Source organism: Euprymna scolopes, chromosome 4 (genome assembly GCF_053919585.1).
Source record: "Euprymna scolopes isolate OS-2025 chromosome 4, ASM5391958v1, whole genome shotgun sequence".
Lineage (NCBI taxonomy): Eukaryota > Metazoa > Mollusca > Cephalopoda > Sepiida > Sepiolidae > Euprymna > Euprymna scolopes.
In genome coordinates this window covers 14,182,881-14,197,387 of record NC_136485.1, presented here as the reverse complement: position 1 = coordinate 14,197,387, position 14,507 = coordinate 14,182,881, and the positions used below count along the sequence as shown (strand labels likewise).

At 33.8% G+C, this 14,507-nt stretch overlaps 1 protein-coding gene across 1 annotated transcript in view; it reads left to right on the top strand.

The window, feature by feature from the left end:
* LOC145266706 (neprilysin-1-like) overlaps nt 1–14,507 on the top strand; it is a 348,933-nt gene that overhangs the window by 315,518 nt on the left and 18,908 nt on the right. Inside the window, exons 15-18 of the mRNA XM_080122633.1 lie at nt 6,044–6,095; nt 7,186–7,253; nt 8,262–8,392; nt 10,272–10,337. Coding sequence (XP_079978759.1) covers nt 6,044–6,095; nt 7,186–7,253; nt 8,262–8,392; nt 10,272–10,337 — 317 coding nt within the window. The remainder of the gene's footprint in view (nt 1–6,043; nt 6,096–7,185; nt 7,254–8,261; nt 8,393–10,271; nt 10,338–14,507) is intronic.

Genomic DNA, 14,507 nt, shown 5'->3' with positions numbered 1-14,507 from the left:
ACCATAGAAAAATGGTTCATAGACAAAGTGGATGAAATTAATTGAGAAAAGACCAAGACTGGAAGGGTGATAATCGATTACTTTTGTGAAAGAAATGACGAGAAATACAACGTATACAAAGAAAAAAAAACCCTACATATTAGGAAAGAGTAAGGAAAAATGGTGTTAATTTAAGAAATGAATTTTTCAACTGGCCACCTCTTTATTGCGATTTAATCACATTAGATTATTTTTTTGCTGATAAGTAAAGTCCTATATCTACGCTGATAAACTAGACACAATAGACCACTGGAAGACAAAATTTGATCCATTATTACTGAAATATCACCTAAATTAACTTGCCTGTTATATAACAGCTGACTGACTTGTAAAAAATATGCAATACTGTATCTTCTACTTTGTACCTAAAACCTAACAGAAATTCCATGCAAACAATTCTTTTTAACATCTGCAAAAATCATTACGACGCGTCCGCACACAATGAAATGGCCGTTTTCAAATCAAATGTCCGCAAATTTTTGCCGAGACTTATTTTTTGATTAATAATTTTTTTTATATGTTCTATCTTTTTTTCACTCTTCTCATATATTCCTGATACAACTGAACATCTTAATAGGCCCTGGCCTCAACTGGCTTTTTGGCCTTATAGTGATGTTATATTATAAACTATTTCCCCCAAATCAAGTAAAACATATGAAAATATATGTCAGTTATATGTCAGTGGTTTTATGGTTCGATATAAAATTGTGGTTTTAAAAATATTCACCTTTTGCGATGCGAAATCTTGGGTTTGTCTTACTGTACACATAGATTCGAAAAAGTTGTCAAAAAACAAATATATAACAAATAAATGTTATCAAAAGCAAGATAAGTTACTTTTCTACCAAAATGGATATTTTTTTGTGTTTTTATTCAATGTAACATGTTTATTCAGCTCGAAAAGCATACAGTGTTACCGATGTATTGGAAAATTTTAAATGGCGCCCGACTTTCTCTTTGATACGGTAAGTTTAGGAAAAGGTATTATCTTGTCTTCCCTTCTCTTTCTTATATATATATATATATATATATATATATATATATATATATATATATATATATAAAATGAACTCATTTTTCCTTTCTGATTTTGACCTTAATAGTATTAAAAATCAAGACACTCCATGCAAATGTAATATGCACAAACTGAGGTGTGTTATAGGCATATTAAATTTCCACTTCCTCGATAATCGTTGATTTCTATATTTTTTCTGCTGAGAGTTCACGGCCAAAATCGGTTAAAATCAATGGAAGTGGTAAAATCTTTCCTCTAAATTCCTCTTATAACCACCACCACTTAACACCGTTGGGGGGGGGGTCGTTGACAAGGAACAGTTACGAAGGAACACCGGTTTGACTTTTCTTTACTTCGTATGTTAAAAAACCTGCAATTAACCGAATCGAAGGGTTACTTCTTAGTGTAGTAATAAAGTAATAATCTTATGATATTTATACGTAATTGAAAAAACGCTTAGTCATGTCACGTGATCTGACGTCATCAAGCTGTAATGGCGAAGTCTGTATACAAAAACAATGTATATACTAAAAGATTCTTTTCGGTACAGAAAATACAAATATAATTACAAATACAAATATAATATAAATACAAATTAAAATATTAACTTACACGTTATGACAACGTTACCAAAGTTATTAGGGGCTTAAAAATAGTATAATACGAGAGTTGAACATTACATGCCAAGCGAAGATGTCAAGTACAAAAAAAAATATGCTGAAAAATATTAAGCGATGAGACGAAACGATCGCTGTGTTTACAAAAAATACAGACAAACGGCGATTAAACGGCCATTTTCTTTTCAGTATTAGTAACGATATTTCTGTTTAGAGGGAGGAAGGCGAAGATGTGACCACTGGAATTCTAGATCAGATACTACACTTTGATCTTAGCCAAAAGACCAAGTAACCGTATTATATAGTCTATTTTCCTACCGATCGTGTACTAAATTGAGACGAGACGTCATATTCCAAAAATTACATCGCTGAACTGCTGATTCCAAAAATCAAGTGAATGAATCTGCATGCTGGGGGGCTTATTTGTAACATTTCAAAATCACGTAAAGAACGAGTCGGCATGTTAACAAAACAAAACATACGGCCATTTTCTGTTTTGTATTAGTAACAATATGATATCCTAACTGTTTACCGGAAGGGGGGGGAGATGTGACCGCTGGAATTCTAGGAACAGATACTACACTTTCATCTTAGCCAAAAGATCAAGTAAACGTATTATATAGTGCAAGTTCCTACCGAACATTATCTTCTATTAAAAAAAAGATGCAGATTATATATATAATTCTTAGTATTAGAAGGGGATAGTACTTTACTATTATAGAATAGGACCGTGCTGAAATAAATACATTATTATTTAGAAAGATGTCCTGTACTTAAACCTAGCAATTCTTAATATAAGGGATTTTCATAATTCTTAATATAAAAAGGGCAATATTATTTTACTATTATGGAATACGGACCGTGCTGAAATAAAACCATTAATATTTGGAAAGCCATTCTTAGTATTGGGAGGGGATGTTTTTTATATCGTATCTAATTAGACCTACCAATTTATAATTTCTAAATATAAGGCAATGTAATAATTCTTAATATAAAATGGAGATAGCATTTTACTATTATAGAATACGAACCGTTGTCAAATACGATTAGAATAATATACAATTATTGTTATAATATGCAAGTGACCTCCCTTTGATGTAGCTTCATTGTCGAATACCATTAGATTAATATACAATCATTGTTATAATATGCGAGTGACCTCCCTTTGATGTAGCTTCATTGTCGAATACCATTAGATTATTATACTAGAATCATTATTATAATATGCAAGTGACCTCTCTTTGATGTAGCTTCATTGTCGAATACCATTAGATTAATATACACTCATTGTTATAATATGTGAGTGACCTCCCTTTGATGTAGTTTCATTGTCGAACACCATTAGAATAATAAAAAATCATTTTAATAATATGCAAGTGACCTCCCTTTGATGCAGCTTAATTTTTGAATACCATTAGAATAATATACACTCATTGTTATAATAATCTAGTGACCTCCCTTGAATGTAGCTTCGTTATCGAATACCATTAGATTAATATACAATCATTTTTATAATATACAAGTGACCTCCCTTTGATATAGCTTCATTATCGAATATCATTAGATTAATATACCATCATTGTTATAATATGCGAGTGACCTCTCTTTGATGAAGCTTCATTGTCGAATACGATTAGAATAATATACAATCATTGTTATAATATGCGAGTGACCTCCCTTTGATGTAGCTTCATTGTCGAATGCCATTAGATTATGATACAAGAATCATTATTATAATATGCAAGTGATCCCCCTTTGATGTAGCTTCATTGTCGAATACCATTAGAATAATATACAATCATTGTTATAATAATCGGGTGACCTCCCTTGGATGTAGCTTCGTTGTCGCATATCATTAGATTAATAAACAATCATTCTTATAATATGCGAGTGACCTCCCTTTGATGTAGCTTCGTTGTCGAAAATGATTGTCAAAATTATTAACGTGTCCAAGAATTATAGGATTCAACGAGATAGACTCAAATATATACTAGCAGAATACCCGGAGTAAACCAGGATTGAATGTATGCTAGCAGAATACACGGGCGCTTGGGATTGAATGAGATAAATGCAAATATATACTAGCAGAATACCTGGCGTTTTCTGGGATTGAATGAGATTATTTGAAATATATACTAGCAGAATTCCTTGCGTCGCCCAGGATTTAAGGATATTGATGGAGATATATACTAACAGAATAATCAGCGTCAATCTGGATTAAATGAGGGTGGTAGAATATGAAGTTTCTACCGGAAATGGTTTAAACAATTTTCTATCTAAAAATTACTTTATTTGTGAAGTCGATTCCGGATATGGCTAAAACAGTTTACGATCTTAAAATTAGATAAACACATATATATTGTTGGTTTACTATGAAATTTTACTAGGCCTGTTTCTATAGGGGGGATGATCTGTATATTTTGAAATTTTATGTTATCATCCGGGCATGATGTGAGGGTTGGATAGGTGGGTAGAAAGAAGCATGATTATGTAAATTTTAAGTTCTCTTTTGAGCGTTGGGTTAATTTTAAGTTCTTTTTTTGGGGTTGGGTTGGAGAGAGTAATGCCCGTTTTGGGGTCAAAAAGTATGTGAAATTGTTTCATATATGTATTTAAATTACCAGTCTTAGTGTAGGTAAACTTATTTTAAATATGTGTTGTGTATTCCCCGTCCTTGTAAAGTTAAAATTATTTTATATACATGCTGTAAATTATCTATCCTAGGTAAGCTACAATTATTTCATACGTCCTAGCTAGGTAAACTATTCTTTTGCTTAAAATAGCAAATGATACATAGACAATAAAAATTCTTCTCTCCTAGGAATAACAAATATATTCAAAATCAAATCTAATTTTCTCATTGTTTATACGGTCCCGAGCAACGCAGGGTAGCCCCGCTAGTAAATAATAAGCTAGACAAAATACTAATAAAAACCCACCGGATATATATCAGCCTATGTCACGGTAACATATATTGAGCGAGTTTCTAACAGTATTTTGTCTAGTTTATCATTTATAACACCTTTTTCCAAAGTTACCGTGTTAAAGAGAGAGTCGGGCGCCATTTTGAATTTTCCAATACATCGATAAACACTATGCTTTTCGAGCTGAATAAACATGCTACATTGAATAAAAACACGAAAAATATATTCATTTTGGTAGAAAAGTAACTTATCTTGCCTTCGATAATATTTATTTGTTATATATTTGTTTTTTGACAACTTTTGCGAATCTATGTATACAGTAATACAAACCCGAAATTTTTACTCAAAGGACCAACGTAATTTATGTTTGTCAAGTGTTTGTCGGTCGTTCTGTCGGTCACGAACTACTTTTTTCAATGCATCGTAATGTTTTAAACTATACTGTCAATCTTTCTGAACATTAGTATATCGATTTTATTTGTTTGTTAAGCGAGTTGAAAATTCAAAAGATCGTGCGCCAGGATGTTGTGATCAGTGTAGAGTGCTTGAGATTTATTGCGGCTATTTGTTAACATTAGACTTGCAGATTTGAACCCTTGCACCGGTTTAACAATTACATCAAAATGCGGAAAAGGTTTGGCCAGGAACAACCATAGAGATTGCGTAAACGCAACGTTACTACTTTCACTTAATTTGTTTGCTTGCCACACACGCTGGGGCAGAGACGACCAGAGAACGACGAATCCTGATGTCGTTTCCTCAAGGATCTTCACAGAAAAAAATCCTAGTCTTGAATTGCAGTCCCTCTAATAGGTTTATGGACATTAGTAGATATTCTATCTCTCGTGATGTAGAGTTGACGGAATATGTTATGGTTGCTAACTAAAACAGCAAAACATATGGAAGAAGGTTAGACATAAACAATTTCATATTAACTTAAGATGAAGTAGTGTTGTCACATCTGGAGAGTGGATGCTGAGAGCACCCTTTCCTGGTTTAAACGAATTCAAAACCGACTTCGAAACCTAGTGAGCGATGCCTCTTTTCTTTTCCCTACTATCTCTGTCACACAGAAGAAATTTTGCTAGTCTTGCTCTATTCTACCGTTATGCTCATGGCAAGTACTTGACTGAACATCGGCTAATCGGATCCATTGTTCTACCAATGTGATCATAGACGCGAAAGGATAAAATATGCATATCTATACGCACATTAAATGGCGTATTTTATCTTATTCCCATACCGCTATTAATAAAATAGATATAATCGTAAAATATCCCGTAATGTAATTGAATCTCTCAATCAATCAACTGTCCACTTTTTCATTTGTGCTGCATTTAATCTGTTCTTATTGAAACGCATAATGACCTGAACATAAATCCGTAAAATACATCATTACTATCTTATCATGCTAAGCTTAAAAACCTTATGATCTTCTTCCTTTCCAGCGTTCCCGGCAGGTATCCTTCAACTTCCATTCTACGACAAGCATCAGCCTGCGTAAGTTGCATTTATTAATTTTCGAATCCATGTTATGTTGTCGAATTATCAATGGTAAATAACATTATATCTGACAAATCGATACTTGCAATTCATTCATTATTTTTTAGCTTTTTATTTGATCTACATTTTATTTAATTCAGTTGCTTTTCGAAACTAATTATGCTGCCTAAGAAGATTGTTACAATGGAGACAATTTTAAATAATAAATTAAGTTGAAAATGTTACCATTTTACACTTTAAGTTTTTAATTTAATCTTTTTGTGATGTACCGTCAATGCTTTTTCAAAATTAATAAACTAGCAAATAAGTGTTCCTTCCGATCGCATATTTTTAATAGGTTGAAAAAGTTAAATAATAGTGAAAGAACAACATAAAAAGTTAAAGCAAAATAAATTGTTTTAGATGATCAAAATAATTCCCAACGCTATTGAAAATGTTTACCTATTAATTTGTTTATTTTTCCATCGCATTTATTTGAATACACACTTTGAAACATGACGTAAATCATATGACGTCATGAATAACTGTTTTAAGCTCTATTTATAATAAAGTTCTAATTGGTCAGTTGGAAGAAGTTGTAGATATCAATGTTTCGATTTTGATTTCCAGTTATGGCATCCACTATATATATTTTTTTTCTTTGAAGGGATTTATTATTTATTATGAATGAATGAAATTTCATATTCTTGTATAACAAATTAAAGCAACTTTACTTATATATTTACACTTTCCTTTTTCCTTCATTCTTTTGTTGCCTAATTTACATATTTAGTTGAGTCAACCAGAATTGCTAATTGATTCAGTTTATTAGATTTTATTTATACAATCAGATGTGAAGAACAACTACGTTGCTATTAACATTAATTTTCGAATCATCTTCCAAACTAAAAAATCTTCTAAATCCTTCCACTTACTGCGTTCATTTTCCTCGTTTGTAGTCAATAGATAAGTTTCAACAATTGTAAAACAGCCTACACTTATCGTCTCTAATAGCAGTCTTCGTTTAATTAGCGACACCCAACAATAAACAAAGAGTCGATCAAGTGAAAAATCAGTGTTTCAGTTCTTTTTTTTCATATATTTTTAGGTCAATGAATTACGGAGCAATCGGTGTTGTTATCGGACATGAACTCACACATGGATTCGACGACAGAGGTGTGTATCACAAAAAATTATTCCAAATGTATAAAATCTATAAAAGTGAAATTGTCTGCGTGTGTACATTTCTTTACCAAACTTCTCTGTCAATTTTCAGTTTACAGACTCGAGATTTGAAATAAGGGGTATTGAGATTTGGGAAAATCTTTTTGTTAGGTTTTCAGCAAAAAAAAAATTGGCTATCAAAGGGCTATAAGTTCAACGATTTGACCTTCGAAAATGCTACCAAACTCCTCCGCTAATTTTGGGTCCAAACACTTGAAATTTTAGATGCAGGTTACTTGGACATAGATCAGACTATTTAATTCGATTTGAGCCCAAAAACAATACATGTTAAGGGATCATAATTAGTGCCAACGCTAAAAAAATGTCACCTCTGCGTTCTCTACCAAGTTACTCAGCCAATTTTTGGTCTAAACATTTGAAATTTTAAATAAAGTGTATACAGACAAAAGGCGGATTTTGGCCGAAAATTTGTTGCCAAGGAGTAAAATTTCAAAAGATTTGACTTTAGCGATCTCTAGCAAACTATTCAGCCAATTTTGTGTCTAAACATTCGAAATTTTACATAAAGAGTATTCAGACATGCAGCAAGCTTTTTAATCAGCTTTTGGGTGAAAATTTGGCTGCCAAGAGGTCAAAGTTGAAAGAGTTGACTTTTTGTAGATTCTACGAAATTCCTCCGCAAATTTTGGGTCTAAACACTTGCAATTTTAGATGTAGGTTACCTGGACATGAATCAAACTTTATATATATATATATATATATATATATATATATATATATATATAAAGTTACGAACAGTACATAGGACTCAATCAAAGCCGGGCCGAACTGCTAGTATAATATAGAATCAATTATATATATATATATATATATATATATATATATATATATATATATATATATATATATATGCTAAGCGCTTAGCATTAGTTTTTCGTGATATATTTAAATTACGTTTTGGATTTCCCACAAATCTTCTTTCCTTTTATATTTTAACAGGTCGTCAGTTTGATAAAGAAGGAAATCTCCGTCAATGGTGGAGTACAGAGGTGATCAACAGATTCGAAGCGAAAGCCTCTTGTATCGAAAAGCAATATTCAAACTATGTGGTTCCAGAAGCAAACATGAAGGTAGACGTGGTTTATTTATTTATTATTTACATACACATTTGGGCAGCTCTTAAACTATTTAATAAGCTCATTTAAACTATCAATACTCATATTTAAAATATTTCTGTCCCTAGTCAGTTATAAGTGACGGAGACGATAAAACAAGGAAGATGACGACGTTATGTTATTGTAGTTGCTACGGGGAGGTTTCGACATCCTCACAGTCAGTATCTAGTATTCCAAACAGTCACTATATATCTGACCCTCAAAACTATATAAAAATAAAGAAATACAACTTTTTGCCATTTGTTGAGAAATTATTTTGCCAGTAAGTCAATTAATCTCCTTAAATCGCTGAATCAATTTATTGAATTCACGCGAGTCTTACTGCTATTTCAGGGATCGTTGTTGTTTATTATGAAACACTGTTTCGGGGATATATATATATATATATATATATATATATATATATATATATATAATTATATATATATAGTTGATGTAATAATTAAAAAAGCAACCGCCCACGTGTGTGTGCCTTGTGTGGCTATACGGCTTACCTTCAGGTAGGATCTGAGATAGAGAGAGAGAGAGAGAGAGAGAGAAAGAGAGAGAGAGAGAAAGAGAGACATATTAAAGATACCAGTTGTGGCTTTATAAGGTGTGGTCTTGTGGAATCGCACGAGATAACACCACCCACCGCACATATATGCAAATGAAATGCAGCCAAATTGTATAATAAAACACCTGTTGGCATAGGTTAGGGGAACAGACGTCAACTGGCACTTGAGAGAGAAAAATGCGAGGAGGAGTAGGAAATACAGTGACGAATTCTATATGTGAACTTTTGTTTTTTTATACCAGTCAATTAAACCGCAACACACACACACACACACACACACACACACACACACACACACACACACACACACATATATATATATATATATACATGTATATATACATGTATATATACATATATATATATAAAGATAAAATACAAAATATATAAAATGAAATGTAAAGATAGGATGTGTTTTAAACGCACACACCCTCACCCATACACTCACATACACACACGTATCTCCTACACTCACACTCACATACACATACTCATTCCCTCCACACGCACTCACACAACCGCCCCCCTCACACAACCGCATCCTCACACACACACACACACACACACACACACACACACACGCGCATATATACATATATATATATTCAAAGGGGGTTAGAACAGTAGTCTTAAGAGCAGAGTGTATTTTAATGTGATAGTAAAATTACTAATTTAATTAAAATACAAGAAAAGAATAGTGTTCGTTGTAATTCAGATATATAATAAGCTCGATAGGCAAATATCCTAGAGCTACTTTAATACTTAGTAATTAGAATTAAAAATTAAAAATCTGTTTCATAAGAAGGAACAACAACAACAACAACAACAACAACAACAGGTTTTTAATTTTTAATTCTAATTTGAATTTAAATTATCAGTCACATTACTATATATATATATATATATATATATATATATATGTGTATATATATATGTATATATATATGTATATATATATATATATATATATTGATTTTTAATCTGAAAAAGCTAAAATATTATATCAAGCAATTTTCTGTTTTGTCAGTTGAAACACAAAGTTTGCACTTTCGGTCCACATTAATCTTTATTACGGTTGAATGTATGATTATATTATTATTATATTATGATTATATTACTTTTATTTAATGCATTATTTACATTTATAATTTTTTTTACGTGAGGTAAGTGTTGCAAAATATTAATATAAAACCTCTAAATCCTTGCACCAGTGAATTAGGATCCAATCTGAGCACGAACACACTTATTCTGTTATTCTGTTTCACTTCTATGTTGCAGATTAATGGCAGGACTACGGTGGGTGAAAATATCGCAGACAACGGTGGCTTAAAGCAGTCGTTTCGGGTGAGTTATTTAACATCCTGTTTAAAAAATATTTTTTTTACTCCAAACAATATATGTTCACACTTGACCGTAAGGGGCTAATATTTAAGACCATATGTAGAAGGACACTATATGAGTAGTTGAGCGGCAAAATGTACGTTCAAATTATATTACAACTTCAAGTTAGTGCTGTTAAGGAAGTAGTAAACAGGAAGGGCATTCCAAAGTCTGGGGGAAGAAACTATTAGGGTAGAAGACTTTCCAAAATCTAGGGCCTTTAACAATGAAGGGGTGAAATTTTGCTGCTTGTAGGGTTCGTCAGGTGTATCTACGTCGAGGAAGCATATGTGACATGAGTCCACCAGAACACAATCCATTAAACTATTTGCAAAACAAGCACACGGATCCGGTATTGCGGAGATGGGACAGAAGTTGAAGCTTGGCTGACAGCTATTAGATTTGTGACTTTTTTGCATCCTGTCGTAGAGTGAGAGGTTAGTATAAATGCTCCAGATATGACAACAATACTCTATGCATGTGCGGATTATGACTTTGTACAAATATAGAATGCTTTTGGTGGGAGTAATTTTTTAGCAGGGTAGAGGGAACTCAGCTTATTTGCAGCAACCTTGGCAATGTCCTCTATGTATTTATTCCAATCGATATTGCCTGTAAATGTTAGGCCAAGTAGTTTGAAAGTTAGGCTCTTAGGTAAGATTTTATTGGTCATGACAATTGTTGGTCGAGAAGTGTTTTTGTAGTTGTTAAAAAAAAAAAAATTAGTTTTAGTAGCAATAAATGTTACCAACAACTTTCTGCACCCATTGACACCCATGCGACCCAAAGATTCACACATTAAGCCTGATATAAAATTTGATCGTAAAAGGAAATATTGATTATTCATCGATAAAGTGTCTATTTTAAACAATATCTTTTAGAAATCTAGAGAATTTAAAGATTTAAACAATATTTTACGTTATGATATGGCGAATATTTGAAAGATTATCAGAGTAATTCAATCACATTATATACACATGTATGTATGAAGTGTTATGTAATTTATTACGCATTACGCCGGTATGTTAAAAATGTGATTTTGCTGTGAAGATTAGTACAGGAAGAGTTCAAGGGTTAAGTTGTTGACCTATGTCAAACTCGGTAGTTGGGGGTCGTCGATAGCACCTGAAATAGGTCAATCGGGTACGTGTGATGGAAAACGTGAAAAAAAATAAAAAGAAAGAGAAAGAGAGAGAGTGCATGAAAGAAAGAGAAGAATATATCTTTTGGCTCGCATGCAAGTTAGTCTGGTTTCCGATTTTGAACGGAGCAAACGCGTCGAGATTGGCGCAAATGTGCGTTGGAGAAGGAAACGCAAAAAGAGTTAAGAACGGCCGATAAGAAAGAATAGGACTCACCAAGAATCAGAAAGAATAAAAGTAAGCATTAATTAAAAGAAGTCTTCGACTTGTTATTTTGTGCATGAGGTTTCCTTTGCAGCTACAAGCAACGAAGTCAAGAGGCAGAAAAAGTATTTCAACGTTTGTTTATGCACATATGCAGACATGTAGACGATAAGACATTATGAGCACTACCATATATAGACACTAGACGTATCACGGTGACATACACAGATACAGACAACCCCCGACCCACACATGTCTATTACACTAATATATATCACTCACGCACTCGTATAAAAGATATACGTAATTAGATATATACACCACAAACAATATCTTCCTTCCCACTTCCGCTACACAACAATAGTATGAAAATCTTCTTTATGAAAAGACTCCCGAAACCTATTAAACTCTAGAACTGAAATATCAAAGAAAGTGCATTACTTACGATAACAATAAGAACATAAGAACAAAATAATAAACCGATTAAATAGACAACTAACACTAACACTACATATAAAATTGAAATAGAAAAAGTACTCCAAGCATGTACGTGTTAAATAACCTCCTTTATTAATTCGACATATTCAGAGGAAAAGCACGTCCATTAATACAGACCAGAATTAAATAAAGAAGTAAAAGTAAGTGGAACATTTTGATTGGAAAAGCCCTGTCATTGGTTAATGGAAACATTAACTCCTGGGAGAGAATAACAAAGAATCTAATTCGTTAGCTAAGCACAAATTCCACGCCTTTTAGCTAGACGATTAAACGTGGAAGCCTCTCTGTAGCTTAATTGCAAAAAATATATTTATAACTTGATATATTTTATTCCATATATATGCACAAATAATATGTTTATATAATATATTATTTATTGATCTGCACTATAGACTTTAAAAGTGGACAATATGTGAGTAAAGCTTAGTAGTAATAGCAAACTTTTATATTATTATCTGTCTCTCTCTCTCTCTCTCCACACACACACACACACACACACACACACATACATACATACATACAGACGTATATATGTATATATATATATATATATATATATATATATATATATATGTAACATATTTTTGACTCTTGATGGGGGTAGATATTTATTTGCCGACCACCTCGGCAAAATGTGGCACAAGGCCGAAAAGCAGGGATTAAGCAGGCTTCCCTAAAGGAGGGGAACTCCTGCAATTGTAAAAATTGCCTGAGTAACCCCGTCAGCATTCCCCTGTAGGGGCGCCTCAGGCAGTAAGCAATGAACTTACTCCACCGGAAAGGCCTGGGAGGGTGGACCTCCTAGGTATTACCCAGGCGGCGTACCTCAGTCCAACATGTGATGGGCCGGTTCCCGCCCCTCACCTGTTGGGCTGAGTGTCAAGTGACGAATCCTTGACGTGTACTACTACCCTGTCTCCCTGCAGCCGAAGCCGCTAGGAGACCTTCCCCATCAGACGAGTGATGGGGGTAAATATTTAATTGCTGCCCACAGAGCAAAATGTGGCACAAGGCCGGAAAGTGGGAACCCCGCAGGCTCCCCTAAAGAAGGGGCACTCCTGCAATTTGATAAATTGCCTGAGTAACCCCGTCGGCATTCCCCGGTCGGGGCGCCTCAGGCAGCAAGCAATAAACTTGCCCCACCGGAAAGCCCGGTGGCAAGGCCTGGGAGTTGGACCTCCTAGGTATTACTCAGGCGGCGTACCTCAGTCCAACATGTGCTGGGCCGGTTCTCGGCCCCTCACCTGTCGGGCTGAGTGTCAAGTGACGAATCCTTGACGTGTACTACCTTGTCTCCCTGCAGCCGAAGCCGCTAGGAGACCTTCCCCATCAGACGCAGTGGTGAGGGTATGAGACGAATGGATTCGCCAATCATTTTTATAACCAACGGCTGTGCTAAACAACGAATGAAAACGTTTAAAAATTACTATAAAAATTGTCGAATTTTGGATTCAATCAGTTCGCCGTTAACTACGGCACGGACCGCATTTGATTCTTGGCCGCCATCTTTGTTACTGATCTGAACTACGCCGCCATCTTTGTTCAACACAATATCTCAGAACTTAACAGGTTAACTACGCCACGGACCGCATTTGATTCTTGGCCGCCATCTTTGTTACTGATCTGAACTACGCCGCCATCTTTGTTCAACACAATATCTCAGAACTTAACAGGTTAACTACGCCACGGACCGCATTTGATTCTTGGCCGCCATCTTTGTTACTGATTTGAACTACGCCGCCATCTTTGTTCAACACAATGTCTCAAAACTTAATATATATATATATAAAAGATTTAGGTAGAGTTCTTTCTGTTTAAACGTATTCTAGGCAACATAAACAAGTTACTTCTACATATAGGCGATTGATTTAGTACTATTATTGTTTGACCAAACATGAGAGCTACAGAGGTCCTTGAGTATGTGTGTTTGCGTGTCTGTTTGTGTATGCATGTGTTTGTATGTATAAAGTGACTATATCGTTGTATTCTAAACGTTAATCCAATGAAACTCCGGTGTTTATATATTTCTTTATCTGTTTATAAAATAAAATAGTAATCAATGAAAATAAAGCTGTATGATAGAAGGCATATCCTTATTCATATAAACATTACTGGCAATACTTTACGTGGATAGGAGAATCCTTTAGCAACCTTTTCTGGCTTTAGTAAATAAAAATATTGTAGACTGGCGATACTTTTAGACTTAGCAGAATGGAGCCACATGCCAGACAACGCGTGATACAATCAATTTACAGAATGAAACATTTGATGAACGAATAATTTCACAAAA